Source organism: Equus quagga, chromosome 14 (genome assembly GCF_021613505.1).
Source record: "Equus quagga isolate Etosha38 chromosome 14, UCLA_HA_Equagga_1.0, whole genome shotgun sequence".
NCBI lineage: Eukaryota > Metazoa > Chordata > Mammalia > Perissodactyla > Equidae > Equus > Equus quagga.
In genome coordinates, this window is record NC_060280.1 from 21,835,021 (window position 1) to 21,849,259 (window position 14,239).

Below are 14,239 nucleotides of genomic sequence, written 5' to 3' on the forward strand. Positions count from 1 at the left end.
ATCCAACACTGCTGCCTGACAAAATAATGATGTATTCTTCTTGAGTCAAGCAGCAGCTGCAGCTGGCAATCTGACTCTCAGCCCAGTTGTTACCTCTCCAAATGCTATGAAAACAGAAGATCTCATGTGGACAGGGCAGGCTCGGAACTATTCCGCTGTGCCTGAGGCCATCAATGGCAGCCCCCAAAAGTTGACCCCCTCACATGTATACAAACATAACAACTGGTACAACCTTGTTTCAGTCTGACTGATACAAATTCATAAGCTTCTCTTGATGCTGGAACAGCCTTGGGTTATGCCATATGTGGCAAACAAGGCAGCTGTAACTACTCAGTGACACTTCCCACCCCACTTAACAAAACTGCTGTAATGGTGACCCAAATGAAATATAACAACAAATCCCACACTGGAGTGATCTGTGCTCCTTTGGGTTATATGTTTGTATGTGGGCAAGTGTGGACCATTGAATGTCTCTTTATTGGGGAAGGGGTTAGTTCGGCTGATTTTTTGCCCCCTGTATTTATTATCAGTGACACCAAGATCAGCAGGTCATTCTAAATTCCCTTTCATGAGTTGTAACGGATAACATGACCTATTGGTCCCTGAGTCTTTCTCAGTTGACTTGAGCCCAGGACCCTGGGGCATAGTTGAAATCAGTACTGCATTCTGACCTCATCCTGTGCTTACAGTCTTGTTGATGGTGCCCTTAATTAAATGATGTATGAGAAAAACTGAGAAGATTTGGTCCCAGCCTCTGCTGGTCAGATTGATCAGAGTGGCATATAGATGTGAAAATTCACCAGAAGACATAAGTGTAGGGTGTAGCAAAAAGGGGTGGATATTGTTGGGAGACATCCTTCCATGGGTCTTTTGCTCTTCGATATGTTTTGCTGACAAAAATGCAAGGTCCTGACAACTCTTTACCTGGGGCATTTCCTAGGGTGTGTATGCAGTGAGCAACCTTGAGGGATGAGGTGGTCTCCCTCCAGGACAAAGTGCAGGCTTGTTCACTGCTAGTTATAAAATGGTGTGTCCCTCAAGCTCAATGTTCCTCTCCTGGGATGCAACTCACTGTATGTGTAGACATCCATCTGGGCCCTTCACATTGACCCTGTGGGATTTGGGGGACAAGGGAAACTGACACAAACATGCTAATGCTTATGCTGCTATGCTATGAATAATAAAGTCCTCTGTCCTGATAGGACTCTGTGTCTCCTGTCAGCATCCATGAAACAGTAATAGGCTAACTTATTAGGTTATAAGCAGGATAAAATGAAATTTCAGATCCAACAGTTACGACATCATCATTGTTGTGATAAAAATATATAAACAGTCGATGGAAACATAGGAAAAGCAGCACCTTCTTGGAAGAGTCTTGGAGACTGTTAAATTTCTAAAGGATGAGACATATCATAGTGTCTGGGATTCCCACATGTAGGGCAAAATTTTTGACCCAGAGGTCGATAATACATACTATATAAGTAAAAATGTCCTAGCCAATATCAGGTCAAGATTTAAAAAGAAAATAGAAATCTAAACAATAGATTATTCAACATAAAAAGTACTCAGAATATAGGATAAGATTTCATTAGATTACAAACTCCTTGAGGGCATAAATATCATTTTTCCATATAGAGGATTATTAGTAAAATATTTGATTTAATAAGAAAAAATCATTCAAGGATAGAGGGAATATCTGAAGGATAGAACATGGAAGAACTAAATCAAGTACCATTTACTTAATACATACCCTGTCCAAGGCACTAAGAAGGACACAAAGAAATGTGAAATATGGCTTCTATATTAATAACATGCAATACATTGACCCATATATTTGAGATTCAGATTCTTAATTCTGAGAGTAACTCACCTTTTAGCCCCATTTATTTTTCATCCTCTCTCCATATACTAAATTTCTTCTAGCTATACTAGTCATCAAATAGGTATCATTTTCCTAATGGAAACTGAACTCACCTAAGCCTCTGTATGTTACAGTTTGGATGTCTCAAAGCTTCAAACAGAATTTTTACTCCATCATCCTGCAAATCATTATTCCCAAGGTAGAGGCTTCTTAAATTTGGGTTGTTCAAAATAGCAGAAGACAGATCCAGACAACATGCACTAGTGAGAACACAGCCCATCAATCTGGAAGAAATACAAATGAGAAGCGAGGCCTTCAGTTGTGAAGCTTAGTTTCTTCCTAGGACAGATGCCCAGATATTTGAGCCTTTTTTCTGACCTCTTCTTGTCTACAATCCAGGATGCACACGGGAAAGTCTAACATCACCAGTAGAAACAGATGGGGTTTCTTAATGAGCCAAAAAAACCAAAGGGTGAAACTGCTTTCTCCCATAAACAGGTTGGTATCTACCAAGCTTCCCAAATCAAGAGCATGAACACTTATTTCTACCAATACTGAAAAAACAGGTCTAAGTTTTCCCAAGGAACCCACAGATCTCTATGTTTTCTGTTTCTAATATATTTTGAAATAAAAATGTTTTCCAGGAATCTATCTCAAAGCATTATCTCGAAAGAAGAAAGAAACCAGCTACATATAAAATGAGAATTTTTACAGGTCCCTTAAAGGGAATTCAAGAGCATTCACAATCTAGCTTCAAGGGCTTTCTTTCCATACTTTGTCCTCACCCTATTCTCCAACTACACAGATCCATTTTTCCCCAAATATACCACATCTATCCTCATTCCCCTTCTTTTCTCTCTTCTTTCCTTCTGCCTAGGGTATCTGTACATAACAAAGTCCTCTTCATCTTTCAAACCCAAAGTAACTCAGTCTCCTTTGTCCCACTCCTTGCTCCTTGGGCCTTCTGTCATATCCTTATAACAACATATGGAATATATTATAGTTGGCTTTCTGTTTATTTCCCTGCCTTGTGAGTTACCTAGGACAAGGGTGTCACCTTAGTCATAACCTTTAGTCTCCTCAGCATCTAGCTCCTCAGCATCCAGCAATCTAGCTCATATTTGTTGTGCTTCTGGTTGAGAGAACTGGCATGGCCTGCATAGAGGCAATGAGGTAGCTAAGACAGCACAAATGTGTCTACATGTTTACAGCAATGCTAAGCAGAGAAAGTGGGATAAGCAAACATCTTGTGTGTGTGTAGGTTGCTTAGAAATTATATCTCTGTCGCTGAAATGAAGGCATTGGATTTGATGATAATTTCCATTAAGTAAAATTTTGTCTTCTGCAATTTAACAATCAAGGAAACTTTAGAGAATCACATTGTAACCCATGTTTTCTTAAAGGAAGTACAGGTGCTTATTGGATTCAAAAGTTCAATCACCTTAGTTTTTACAGATGTGACAATCAACTATTAAACTCATTTGGAAATTTGGTTATTATGAGTCAGTCCACTCAAGCCAAACACTTCTGGGTAGACCAATGATCTTGAGTTTATAGTTATAAAAAACAATGCTGGCATTAGACCTTAATGACTCACCCCGCCTACTAGTCCCATGGGAGGCCCTCGTGGGAAAGTGAGATGAGATTGCAAAGTGACACCTCTATCTTGCTTCATTCTAGCCCAAATATTTATATGATGAACTGTTAACTATCATGCAGCCATTAAAATAATCAATAAGATGATTATATGTAAGTATTTGAATGTGTTTCTGAAATACTGTTGTGTGAAAAGGAAACCTCAAAGTCATGTCTATACAGTAATCACAATTATATATCACATATCATGCCTGCGTATGTATACCCACCCACACATAGAGTAAGAGAGAACATAATAGGAATAAAAACGGTTGCTGTTTAAGAATGACTGGATTGTAGGATGTTTTTAAAAATTCCCTTCTTAGTTTCTTTAAAGTTGACCAAATTGTGAGCCCGAATTTAAGAAAAAAAAACTAGTAGAGCACAATTTCAACTTCATGGATGTAAGGTGGAGGACACACAGTAGCGTCAGGGGGGCACAATCAAGGAAAAACAAAATGGCTACTGTTCAGTCAGATGTCTCTGGTCCTCCTTCCATGAGGGAAGTTGACTGTAGTTACTGTAGTAATTGTTTAAGAAAAATCTGATGAGCAGACTTCCCTAGCTTGTCTCAGGCAGAATGAGAGAGAGGAAATCAGCCGCATATTTTTTCTGACAGATACTCAGCTCTCAGCCTTTCTTTCCATATCTCCTTGCCCTCAAAGTAGTTAAAAGTACAGAAAAATAGGGTCACAGAAAACCTACTCCAGGTCCTGAAGATTACAGCTTGGATGTCGAAAGACATCACATAGAAGCTTTACTCCATCATCTTGTAGTTGGTTTGAGCCCAGATCCAGATGCGTCAAGCTCTTGTTGTGTAGGAGAGAAGATGACAGATGTTCACTGCTAAGTGCAGTGAAATGGCAACGCCTCAGCCTATAGGAAGGACAATGAAAGGAAAGATGGAATCATTGCTCTACTGCCAGAGATTTACATCTTTAAAAAGGTTTCATGTTATGATCCCGTCTACTTGCCAACTCTCCATCTCAGGTGAAACACCCACTTCCCTCCTTGCCTCTTTGGCTCTCTCATCTGGGCTACTTAGGTTTGTACTAAATTGGGCTACAAACTGGATACTTGTTCATCAGAATTTTACTTACTACAGTCATGCTCTACATAACAATATTTCAGTCAATGATGGACTGCATATACAATGGTGATTCCATAGATTAGTACCATATAGCCTAGGTGTGTAGTTGGATATACCATTTAGGTTTGTGTAAGTACACTCTACAATGTTTGCACAACGAGAAAATTGCCTAGCAACTCATTTCTCAGAATGTATCCCTGTTGTTAGGCAGGCATTTATAAATAAAATGTTAACCTCTTTACATTGTACATAGATATATTACCCTATTGCAGAAGTAGCTACATGGAGCAGAGGAGCACGCAGATGGAGTAGAATGGTAGTAATCATAATCAAGTAAGTACTTTTTGTACATAATAAAAGTGGCATTTCTGATCAGTAGGGAAAAGACATGCCATAAATGATTCTGGGACAACAGACCTGACATATGGGGAAAATAAGTTTAAGCCTTATAACAAAATTAATTTGGAATAATTTAACATTTAAATGTTAAAAATTAAACCATAGAGAGTATGAAAAAGATGACATAAGTGGATTTTTTTAAAAGAAAAGTATTTCCAATTATGACAAAACTTCTAGAAGTCATGAAGGGGAAGATAATTTGATTTCACAAAAATTTTAAACTTCTATATTCTAAAAATGAGCATAAAGAAAGAAATACAGAAACATGCTAGGTAAATTATTTACAATATATAAAAATAATAGTAATAATATATATGTAATATTAGTAACCATAATATATAACATATATAATAGAAAACATTCAGAGGAAAGCTGAGCCTGTGAAGAGGCAATTCTTGGAATATTAAAGGCCGAAAACATTTGAAAACATGCTCAACATCAAATCATTTTTAAAGTTATTTTCAACTACCTAATTAATATTGATCAAAACGATTATATTCAGTGAGGGTATTAAAATGCAGGCCTCTAGACTGCTGAGGGAATATAAACAATCTATTTGGAGGAAACTTAACCATATCCAACAAAATAAAAATTTTGGCTCATCAATTCCACATTTAGGAAATTATCTAACAGCAATGAACAGAATAATCACACTGTGATCCAGCCATACTATGGAATTCTGTATTTCCGTTTAATGATATTCATATGTATTTACCTGTTCTGAACTCAGAATATGGAATTGGATAGGCAGAATTTAGTCCTGAATCCATCATTATTTTGTGAACACCAGGCGAGTTGCATAATCTTTCTAAATCTCACATTCCTGACCTGTACAATGAGGCACTTAGAACACAGGTGGCCAATTTGACACCAACAGGTACTTTTGTGCAGATTAAATAAATTTAGCACAGGGCCCAGTACAGAGTAAAGACACAATAAATGGCAATTATCAATACCATCATCTTCATCATCTTTACTATCAGTAAGGATAACAGCAGGGAAAAAGAAAGGGACAGACTATGTTCATAATATTTTTCCATTTTAAATATATTTCAAAATGTGTATTATGTTAGAAGGCTGAAAACAAGGAGACACTTACACAAGGCTCTGTAGAGTGCACTGTGGATGTTTCAAGGCATCACTCATAAGCTTTACTCCACCATCTCCTAAGTTGTTGTCTGCCAAGCACAGATGTGTCAGCCTTTTATTGCTGATGAGAGCTGAAGAAAGATCCTCACAGCCGGCTACTGTGAGGCCACAGCTTTCTAAGCTGAAGGAGGAACAGATGGGAAGGCTCAGTCAAATCCCAAAGTTCATGCTTCTCTTCTCCTTCCCAGGAAAGTTGGCTGGTACTTACAACTCCTACATTTCTACTATAGAATCAACCTCACCAAAACCTACTTAAATTATAAATTCCACTGCAGCTATGTACAGGGTATGATGAAACAAAACGCAGAAGCGGAGAGGAGCTGTGAGAAGAATGAAAAGAAGCCAGTCGCGAAGAAAGGAAGTGTCTAAAAGTCAAGAAAAGAGGAAGGGCAGTAGAGGAAGAAAAGGAGGAGCTCACCTAGGATTGACAAATGAACCAGTTGGGGTCAAAACCCAAGCAGTTTCTCCATTCAGATAATAATTAACCTATATAAGACTGAACAAAATGATTCTATGGAAGACAAAACAAAGACTCACGACAGTCTCTCTAGGTAACACTTTGGATGTCTTAAGGCTTCGCACAACAGCTTTACTCCATCATCCAAAAGATTATTGGTCGACAGATTCAGAAATATCAGGCTCTGGCTTCTGACGAGAGCCTTAGAGATATCCAGACAACAAACTGTAGTTAGGTCACAGGATTCCAAGCTGGAAAATACAGAAAAATAAAAATGACCACTCCTCAGAGAACAATTATAACCAACACTCAGGTGGCCAGAGGATGTGGTCTCCCATTCTTTGGGACCTGTTCTGAAAATCCACCTTCTCTACATAGAATGCGAGTTATTTAACTAAAGCACAGGCTCTGATAGAGAGTTAGGAAGGGGAAGGTGGGGAGCTTGTCTCTTCCATCCCCACATCCCCAGTTCCCTAAGAAAATGTGTATGAAAACATTCAAAAATATTTTTAAATAATAATCTTTTTTTAATCTGGGAAGAATTTCCTTTAACTACAACATGGAAGAAGGTGGATTGAAGGATGCCTATATCCTTGCTCTGACTTCTGAAACAGATGGCAGGAAATCAGGGGCAACACCTGTGACTCCCACAACTGTCTTGCCAAGAGCTCATTTATTCATAAGAGTCAACGCATGTTTTCTGAGGAACCCAGTCCTTAAGAGTGAAAACAGGAAGTAAATCATAAATAAAATGGTTTCTAAAAGTAAAGTAAAAGAGGAAGGGAAGCAGCAGAAGAAAAGAAGTGCATTTAGCGCCCATATTTTTAGAGACTCATATTTAGAGACAACTTGTGCTTTGGACATGGCTGAGCCTGATGCCAGCTGTTTGTAAGACAAGTCATAGAGCAGCCGCATTCCTAGAACTTGGAGTTGTTTTAGTTATTCCTTTTAATCAAGGACTTAGCAACTCAAGTTCCTTAGAAATTGGTTCTCTTCATCAAAATCAGGGTATATAGAGGTAGGAACAGGAGAAGCTTCCTCCTTAGTCCAGAATTAGACCTAAGTGGATGACCTAGAATATAGCCTATGGCTGAAAACATCAACTTGCCCTGAAAAGGTGTTATGGACTGAACTGTGTTCCCTAAAATTCATATGTTGAAGCCCTAACTCCCAATGTGACTGTATTTGGAGACAGGGCCTTTAAGGAGGTAAGTAAGATTAAATGAAGTCAAGAGCAGACCCCTAATGCAACAGGACTGGTATCCTTGTAAGAAGAGGAAGAGACACGAGGAATACATGCACACACAATAGAGGTCATGTGAGGACACAGTGACAAGGTGGCCGTCCACAAGCCAAGGAGAAAAGCCTCACCAAAAACCAACTCGGCCAGCACCCTGATCTTGAACTGCCAGTTTCCAGAACTGTGAGAAATAAACTTCTGTTTTGTTTTTTTTTTCTGCTTTATCTCCCCAACCCACCCCGTACACAGTTGTATATCTTAGTTGCAGGTCCTTCTAGTTGTGGGATGTGGGACGCCGCCTCAACGTGGCCTGATGAGCGGTGCCATGTCTGCGCCCAGGATCCGAACCCTGGGCCACCGCAGCGGAGTGTGCGTACTTAACCACTCGGCCACGGAGCCGGCCCCAACTTCTGTTGTTTTAAGCTACCCAATCTGTGATATTTTGTTATGGCAGCCCTGACAGTTAGGGAAACAAGGAAAATCTTATATATTCTGTTTGGATAGAGGTCTTCTAAACAAAAAAAGATTCCAATATTAAAAGACCTGTGGATAAAATATTAAAGTTTACGAGAAAGAGAACATTACACCAAGGGACAGAAAATAAGCACATGTATAAAAAAAGAAAACTAGGAAACAAAAGAAAATGTTTAGGAAGCTTGCTTTACATTTTAAAAGTACATATAGGAAGATGCAGACTATGAAACAAAAATAGCATATCATAAGTGGAGATCAGATTGAGAAAGGGAGCAGGTTTAAGATAAAAGAGTGCAATAAAATTAAAAACAGTAGAAAACTGAAATCTGCATTTGAAGGAATAAAGAGCAAAACCAATGAGAATAAATTTAAGAAACTCCCCAAGAAGTAAGGGGGAAAAAAGATTAAAATGACAAAAAATAAGTAAGTGTTATGTAGGAAAACAGCTACAACCAATGACTATTAGATGCTCTTGAAAAAGAGAGAGAGAAACAGCGAGAGAGTGAGCCCTGAAACCATTTTAAAAATCCAATTTAAAGAAATGATTTCTGAGCAGAAAAGAAAAAAAGATTGCCAGCAGATAAAAAATAATACAATGCAAAAGTAATAAAAAAAAAAATCCTGACAACACTAATGAGAAAAAGGGACCCACAAACTGAGAAGGTGAGAGGGAGTTAAGGGGCTGAAGTGTCAGGTTGTCCTCAGACTTCTCTTTAGAACACTACAAGTTAAAAAGTAATACAGCAAAGTCGAAGAGCTAAGAACAAAGTGGGGGCCTAAGACCCAGATAGTTGTCATTCATCTATGAATGCAATTGAAGGATATAAAGGAAGTTATAAAACATAGCATTCACATACATTTCATGAAAACGTTAGTTTAAAATTGTACCAACCGATAATGCAATGAATCAGAATTAAGATTTTGTAAGTGGGAAAAGCAAGTTTAAGAAAACAAAAGCTAGCACTATATATTGATAAATATTAACTATATAGAATTAAGTCTAAATAATTGTATTCGTATTCCTTGCCATGATAAAAAGTCAGAAAAGTTTTGAAAGAGTTTGAAGTATCTGGTCCCTGTAATCCTAGATTAAATTAACATACTGGACATCATATGATAGAAATATACTAAATATGTTGATTTACATAAGGGTACTTTAAATGTTTTAATCCTTTTGAATTTGATTAAGCATATATTTGAGTGAAAAAAACCTGAAGAGTAAAACTAATAATCACCAATTAAATTGAAAACAGGCAATATAACTTGAAAATTTCTAGATATATGTGTACATAAAACAAAAATGAAACAAAATGTAGCTCATTTGTGAAGCAAAAAAGAGAAATGTTACTGAAAATATTTAAAAAATGTTTTTAACTGGGGATATAAATATTACATGCCCTAAAGTCCTTTTGTTCACAATCTGTTTTGCTCTTATCCTCTCCATATTATAAATTTGAGTTTCTCAGGCTTTCCTCTTTTTTTTTTAGTGCTAATTAATAGAATTTCAGCTATGGACCTCCTAATTCTTGATGAATGAAATCTCAGCCTCATAAAATATTTCCGCTTTTCCTTGCAGCTGCAAAGAAAAGCAGATGATATTACAAATCAGAAAATATTTTATAAGAATAGTTTTGCTTTGTTTTACTTTTGTTTTATCATAACAAGGGGATCTTATAAGATACCTGGACTTTAGAAATTATCACCATGTCTTGTGAAAACAATCCTTAAGTACTATTAAGTCTGTAATTTTGATCAAATGTCTTATTTAATAATGTGTCACTCTTGTAATAGTCAAATGGATATTTCTGAATTCTTAAATGTTACAAATATTGAAAATATTTTGTCAAATCTGAAAAAGGATCATTAGCACTCTCCTCTCCTCTCACATGCATAAAGTAATAAAAAATATAACTCTGTTTCTTGTGTTTCTAGAGTCCGAAGGTTTTGTCTTGTTTATATTAATGTATAACATGAATCACTGGTGATTCACTCAAAAGGGAAGCTGAAAGCTGAGGTTTGTGGCTTCAAACTGACCCCTAAAAATATAAGCCAGCAAAATGGAGGAGACAGACTAACTTACATTTGGGTCCTGCTGAGGAACTGGCCCAACTGTCTCTTAACCGTGTCAGTAAAATGAGGCCCTTGACTGAAAATTTCCAAAGCCTCTTAAAAGTAAGCAAATTATAATTTTGTTGTTGTTCTTATTAATTGCTATCTGTGGCTCTGACCAGCTGTCATTGGATATATAAGGTGGTCCTCGATGCAGTTGACTCAGAGGAAGCAATCCACGTTCCTAGAATAAGCATCTCTTGGTTTGAGAGTTGGTCAGGGTAGAACTTTACCTGATGCAAGATGCCAGAGCTTTCTTTATGAGTTGAGGCCCAGTGGAGTAAGCTTTCCTGTGCTGCTAGCAGGTGAGGATCAGAAAACTGCTGCTCAAAAGCCATCCCCTGAGAAAGCTGCCACTCCTCAGTCGGGAGGAACTGCTGTCCCGGAGGATGAGCTCTCCAAGAGCTCAGAACAGCTGTGTGAATGTATTTTTCTTTTCTGAAAATGTCTGCTGTGTAATTTCCAGGTTGCCCAAGAATTTTGTAATTTTTTGTTGTTGTTATTTGAGTGTGAGATTGTTTTTCTGATATGAATTAGAAATTGAGAAATGGCAAGAGAGTTCTTGCTAGAGCAATAATGTTGCAGAAGTTGTCTGTTCTTTGCATAGTCTAACGAAGGTACCACAGGTGACAGATGAATGGCATTCACAAGAGCCTTTGGATTAATGGGACAGGCTTCATGGGCCTAAATCAAGGTAAATCATTAGATAATTTAATTTGTTCTGCAACTTGAGGCTTAAAAGATGGCTAGGGGACTTGTTCCTGATTTTACTACAATGAGAAATCAAAATGCAAACATGGTTTTTTAGCTCACATAAGGCTTTGTATTTCTTTAATAAGAAGTCTAAATTAAAGAATTTCCTAAATCTCTTACAGTTCCCTTGCAGGTCAAATGATTATTATTTCTATTAATATTGAAAAGCATATAATACTGGGCATATAATTAAAATGAGTTAAATAAATGATCAACATCCTTATAAATTGGAATCTTGTAAATGTTGGAATCAGACAATATTGCAAATATTATACTATCTGGGTGAAGTTTTGAGGTTTCTTACTGTTTTGCTATATTCTTAGTTATTAAGAATGGTTATACTATCCATAATGTTAACTTAAAATAGTTTCCAAACTTACTGATTTTGGAACCTTGTAGTAATATAATATTTTAAAAATTAGTAATTTGTATTTAAAGATTTCTAAAGAAGTTAAACTTCAAAGAGAGAGAAAATAAATCACATTCTTCCCACACAATTTATTACCATTTGTTATTCATACTATTTAAATTAAGATGGCAAAATCAATATATTGTCTTATATTTCATATTATTTATGTTTAAAAACTTAGGGCAACCTTTAAATGATATTTCATTTAAACCTTATTTGGTTTAAATGAATTGTGGATAAATACATATCAAAGTTTATTAACATTAATGAATAAAAGAGACAGTTTTGTAATAGAGAAGAGAGGACTGATATTTCCATTTTAACAACTCTCTGCCTGTGAGTAATCTATGCAGGTGGCAGAACTTCTGATTTCAGAGTGTGTACCCATACTTTTCCAAAGTTATTCATATTTTGATGACTTCTTATGCTTTTGAGCCCTTCATGATTGTAAACAATTGTAATAAACCACAAGGGTTCCTCACTCCTGGAAGAGCAAAAATTTCTACTGGTCCGTATGCTATCTGTTGTATACTTTTTTATTATTGTTAATAATACAGCCAAGGCTGAGGATATCTGTCATTCTCAGGTACCTTCCTCTTATCTTTACAACTAATCAGTTTCTTCTGGCAACTATTTTAGATGCTCCCTTCTGGGATATTAGTCATCTAACTCAAAATCTTTGATGCTGTAGGGAGTGTTTTGCATTTACACCATTTCGGCACTCTTCAGGTGGCTGTTTGGTGGAACCAACGATTGTTCCCTCACCTTGCCTGTAATCCCGGATGACAATAGGCAAACTAAGAAAAGATTCTGGGTATAATGAGGCATTCCTAGTATGCCCAAGGTTTTTGTTTTGTTTTTCCCCCCCATTTGCTCAACATATTTCAAGAGCTACCTTATTAACAGGCTGACAATGTGGAAAAAGTTATCAAGACAAGGAGAGTAGATCTTTTTTCCTTCTTGAGGGAGCCTTTAGTAAATATTATAGTGAAATATTCACATGAAAATTAGTGATTGTGTATACCTTTCCAGTATGCTCATGTGCAAAGGCTGATGGGAGTTTCTCAGCAATTTAAAGGTTTCTTAAAAAAGATATTTTATTTCTAAACTTGCAAAGTTCCTACACTACCTGGGGATCATATTTTGCAAGAGAGATGGGCAAAGACCTACTAATTTATCAACACTTTCATTGCCCACATCGTCTAGAATCAGTAGGGAGAGTAAGACATCAAAACGCAATTCAACAGTGTTAAGCTCAGCATGATCTAAGCACACACCAGACTAACATGGGCAGTCAGCTGTTCATAGCTCTTATAACATGAGGTCTAAAGCAAACATAAACCTGGAACTTTCTACATGAAAGATTAATAAGAGGCCTACAAGACTACTGATTACTCCCCAGTGGCTACCCACCTTGGGAGAACATCCAGTCCTGCATAATGTAGTCTTAGATTATTATAAAGCTCTGATGACTTCTGCCATCAAAACATTCTATTTACTGGTGCAAGGAGCCCTACTAGTTGACCCAGAAAGATGATTTTCTATTTGAAAGCCTAGTAACTTGGAGCTACATCAAAGTTCATCAGTGGAAGACATTGTTCAAACCTCAACTCGTGAAAGGGATCTTATCAAGTCCTGCTGACCTGTCAAGTGGTAAGGCACTTTGTCTTGGATCCACGGCTCCCACTGTAAGCATCTTTCCCTCCATTTAACAGCTTTTTGCTACTAATACTTTTTATTATTAGATAGAGAAACCAATGACCTATTTCTCACCTGGGTTCCAGACCAGAGAGAGGCTGCAGGTTACAGAAAATTTCTCAAAATATCCTAAAACTACTTCATAAACTGGTAAAACCAATACTTCAAACTCGCCTGCTAACCACTGAACTCAACACACGTTCAAGAATTATCCAACGACTTTCAAGATGTACCGTAAGTGAATTTTATCCTATAAAAGCAAGTGAGAGAAAAAAATCCCAATGATAACAAAACTGACCTGCCTATTGTAGAAAAGGTGGTCTTGTTTCAGATTTTGTTTTTTCTACATACAGATTATAATTTGGTTCCCACAAATACAGACCCACCTTGACCTTTCATGCGTCAAGGTTCAGTCTTGCCCACCCCCACCCCACTGCCAACTGAGTTCAGGGATAACAAAAACTTCTAAGGCACAACTTACTACAGTAATTTTTTTGTTTTGCTTTTGTTGTTTGATTTTTGTTTTATTTTGTCAGAAACTGAATTAAATATCTTTCATTGGAAAAATAAGATCTTTCTTAAAACCCATCACACAATGTGGAGAACAAGTATGACTGCTGATCCTGTCACTTTTGCAGGGAAAGAGAATCAGGCCCACCACTCGGGTCAACAGTGCGGGATAGCGAGCGAGCACCTTGACAGTCGACAGTTGCTACACTGTTCTTCAACTTTCTGTATTGGTCACTGAGTTGCTATTATAGGCTGAGGGGGATTCACTATCAAAAATTAAGTAAAAGTGAGCTTGCCTCAGCACTGCCTCCAGTTACTATTAGTGCATTCTTTTCTATGAGTTCAAACATACAATGAATATACATAGTCCTGCATTGAAATATGAAAATTTTTAAATATTTATAAATTGTGGGTCTGCTCTTTTTTTTTTTCTTTCAGATTTAGGAGATGGAGAC

At 37.1% G+C, this 14,239-nt stretch overlaps 1 protein-coding gene across 1 annotated transcript in view; it reads right to left on the reverse strand.

The window, feature by feature from the left end:
* NLRP14 (NLR family pyrin domain containing 14) overlaps positions 1-14,239 on the reverse strand; it is a 36,840-nt gene that overhangs the window by 4,591 nt on the left and 18,010 nt on the right. The window contains exons 7-10 of the mRNA XM_046684764.1: positions 6,672-6,842; positions 6,085-6,255; positions 4,202-4,372; positions 1,975-2,145 (exon numbers count right to left, since the gene is read on the reverse strand). Coding sequence (XP_046540720.1) covers positions 1,975-2,145; positions 4,202-4,372; positions 6,085-6,255; positions 6,672-6,842 — 684 coding nt within the window. The remainder of the gene's footprint in view (positions 1-1,974; positions 2,146-4,201; positions 4,373-6,084; positions 6,256-6,671; positions 6,843-14,239) is intronic.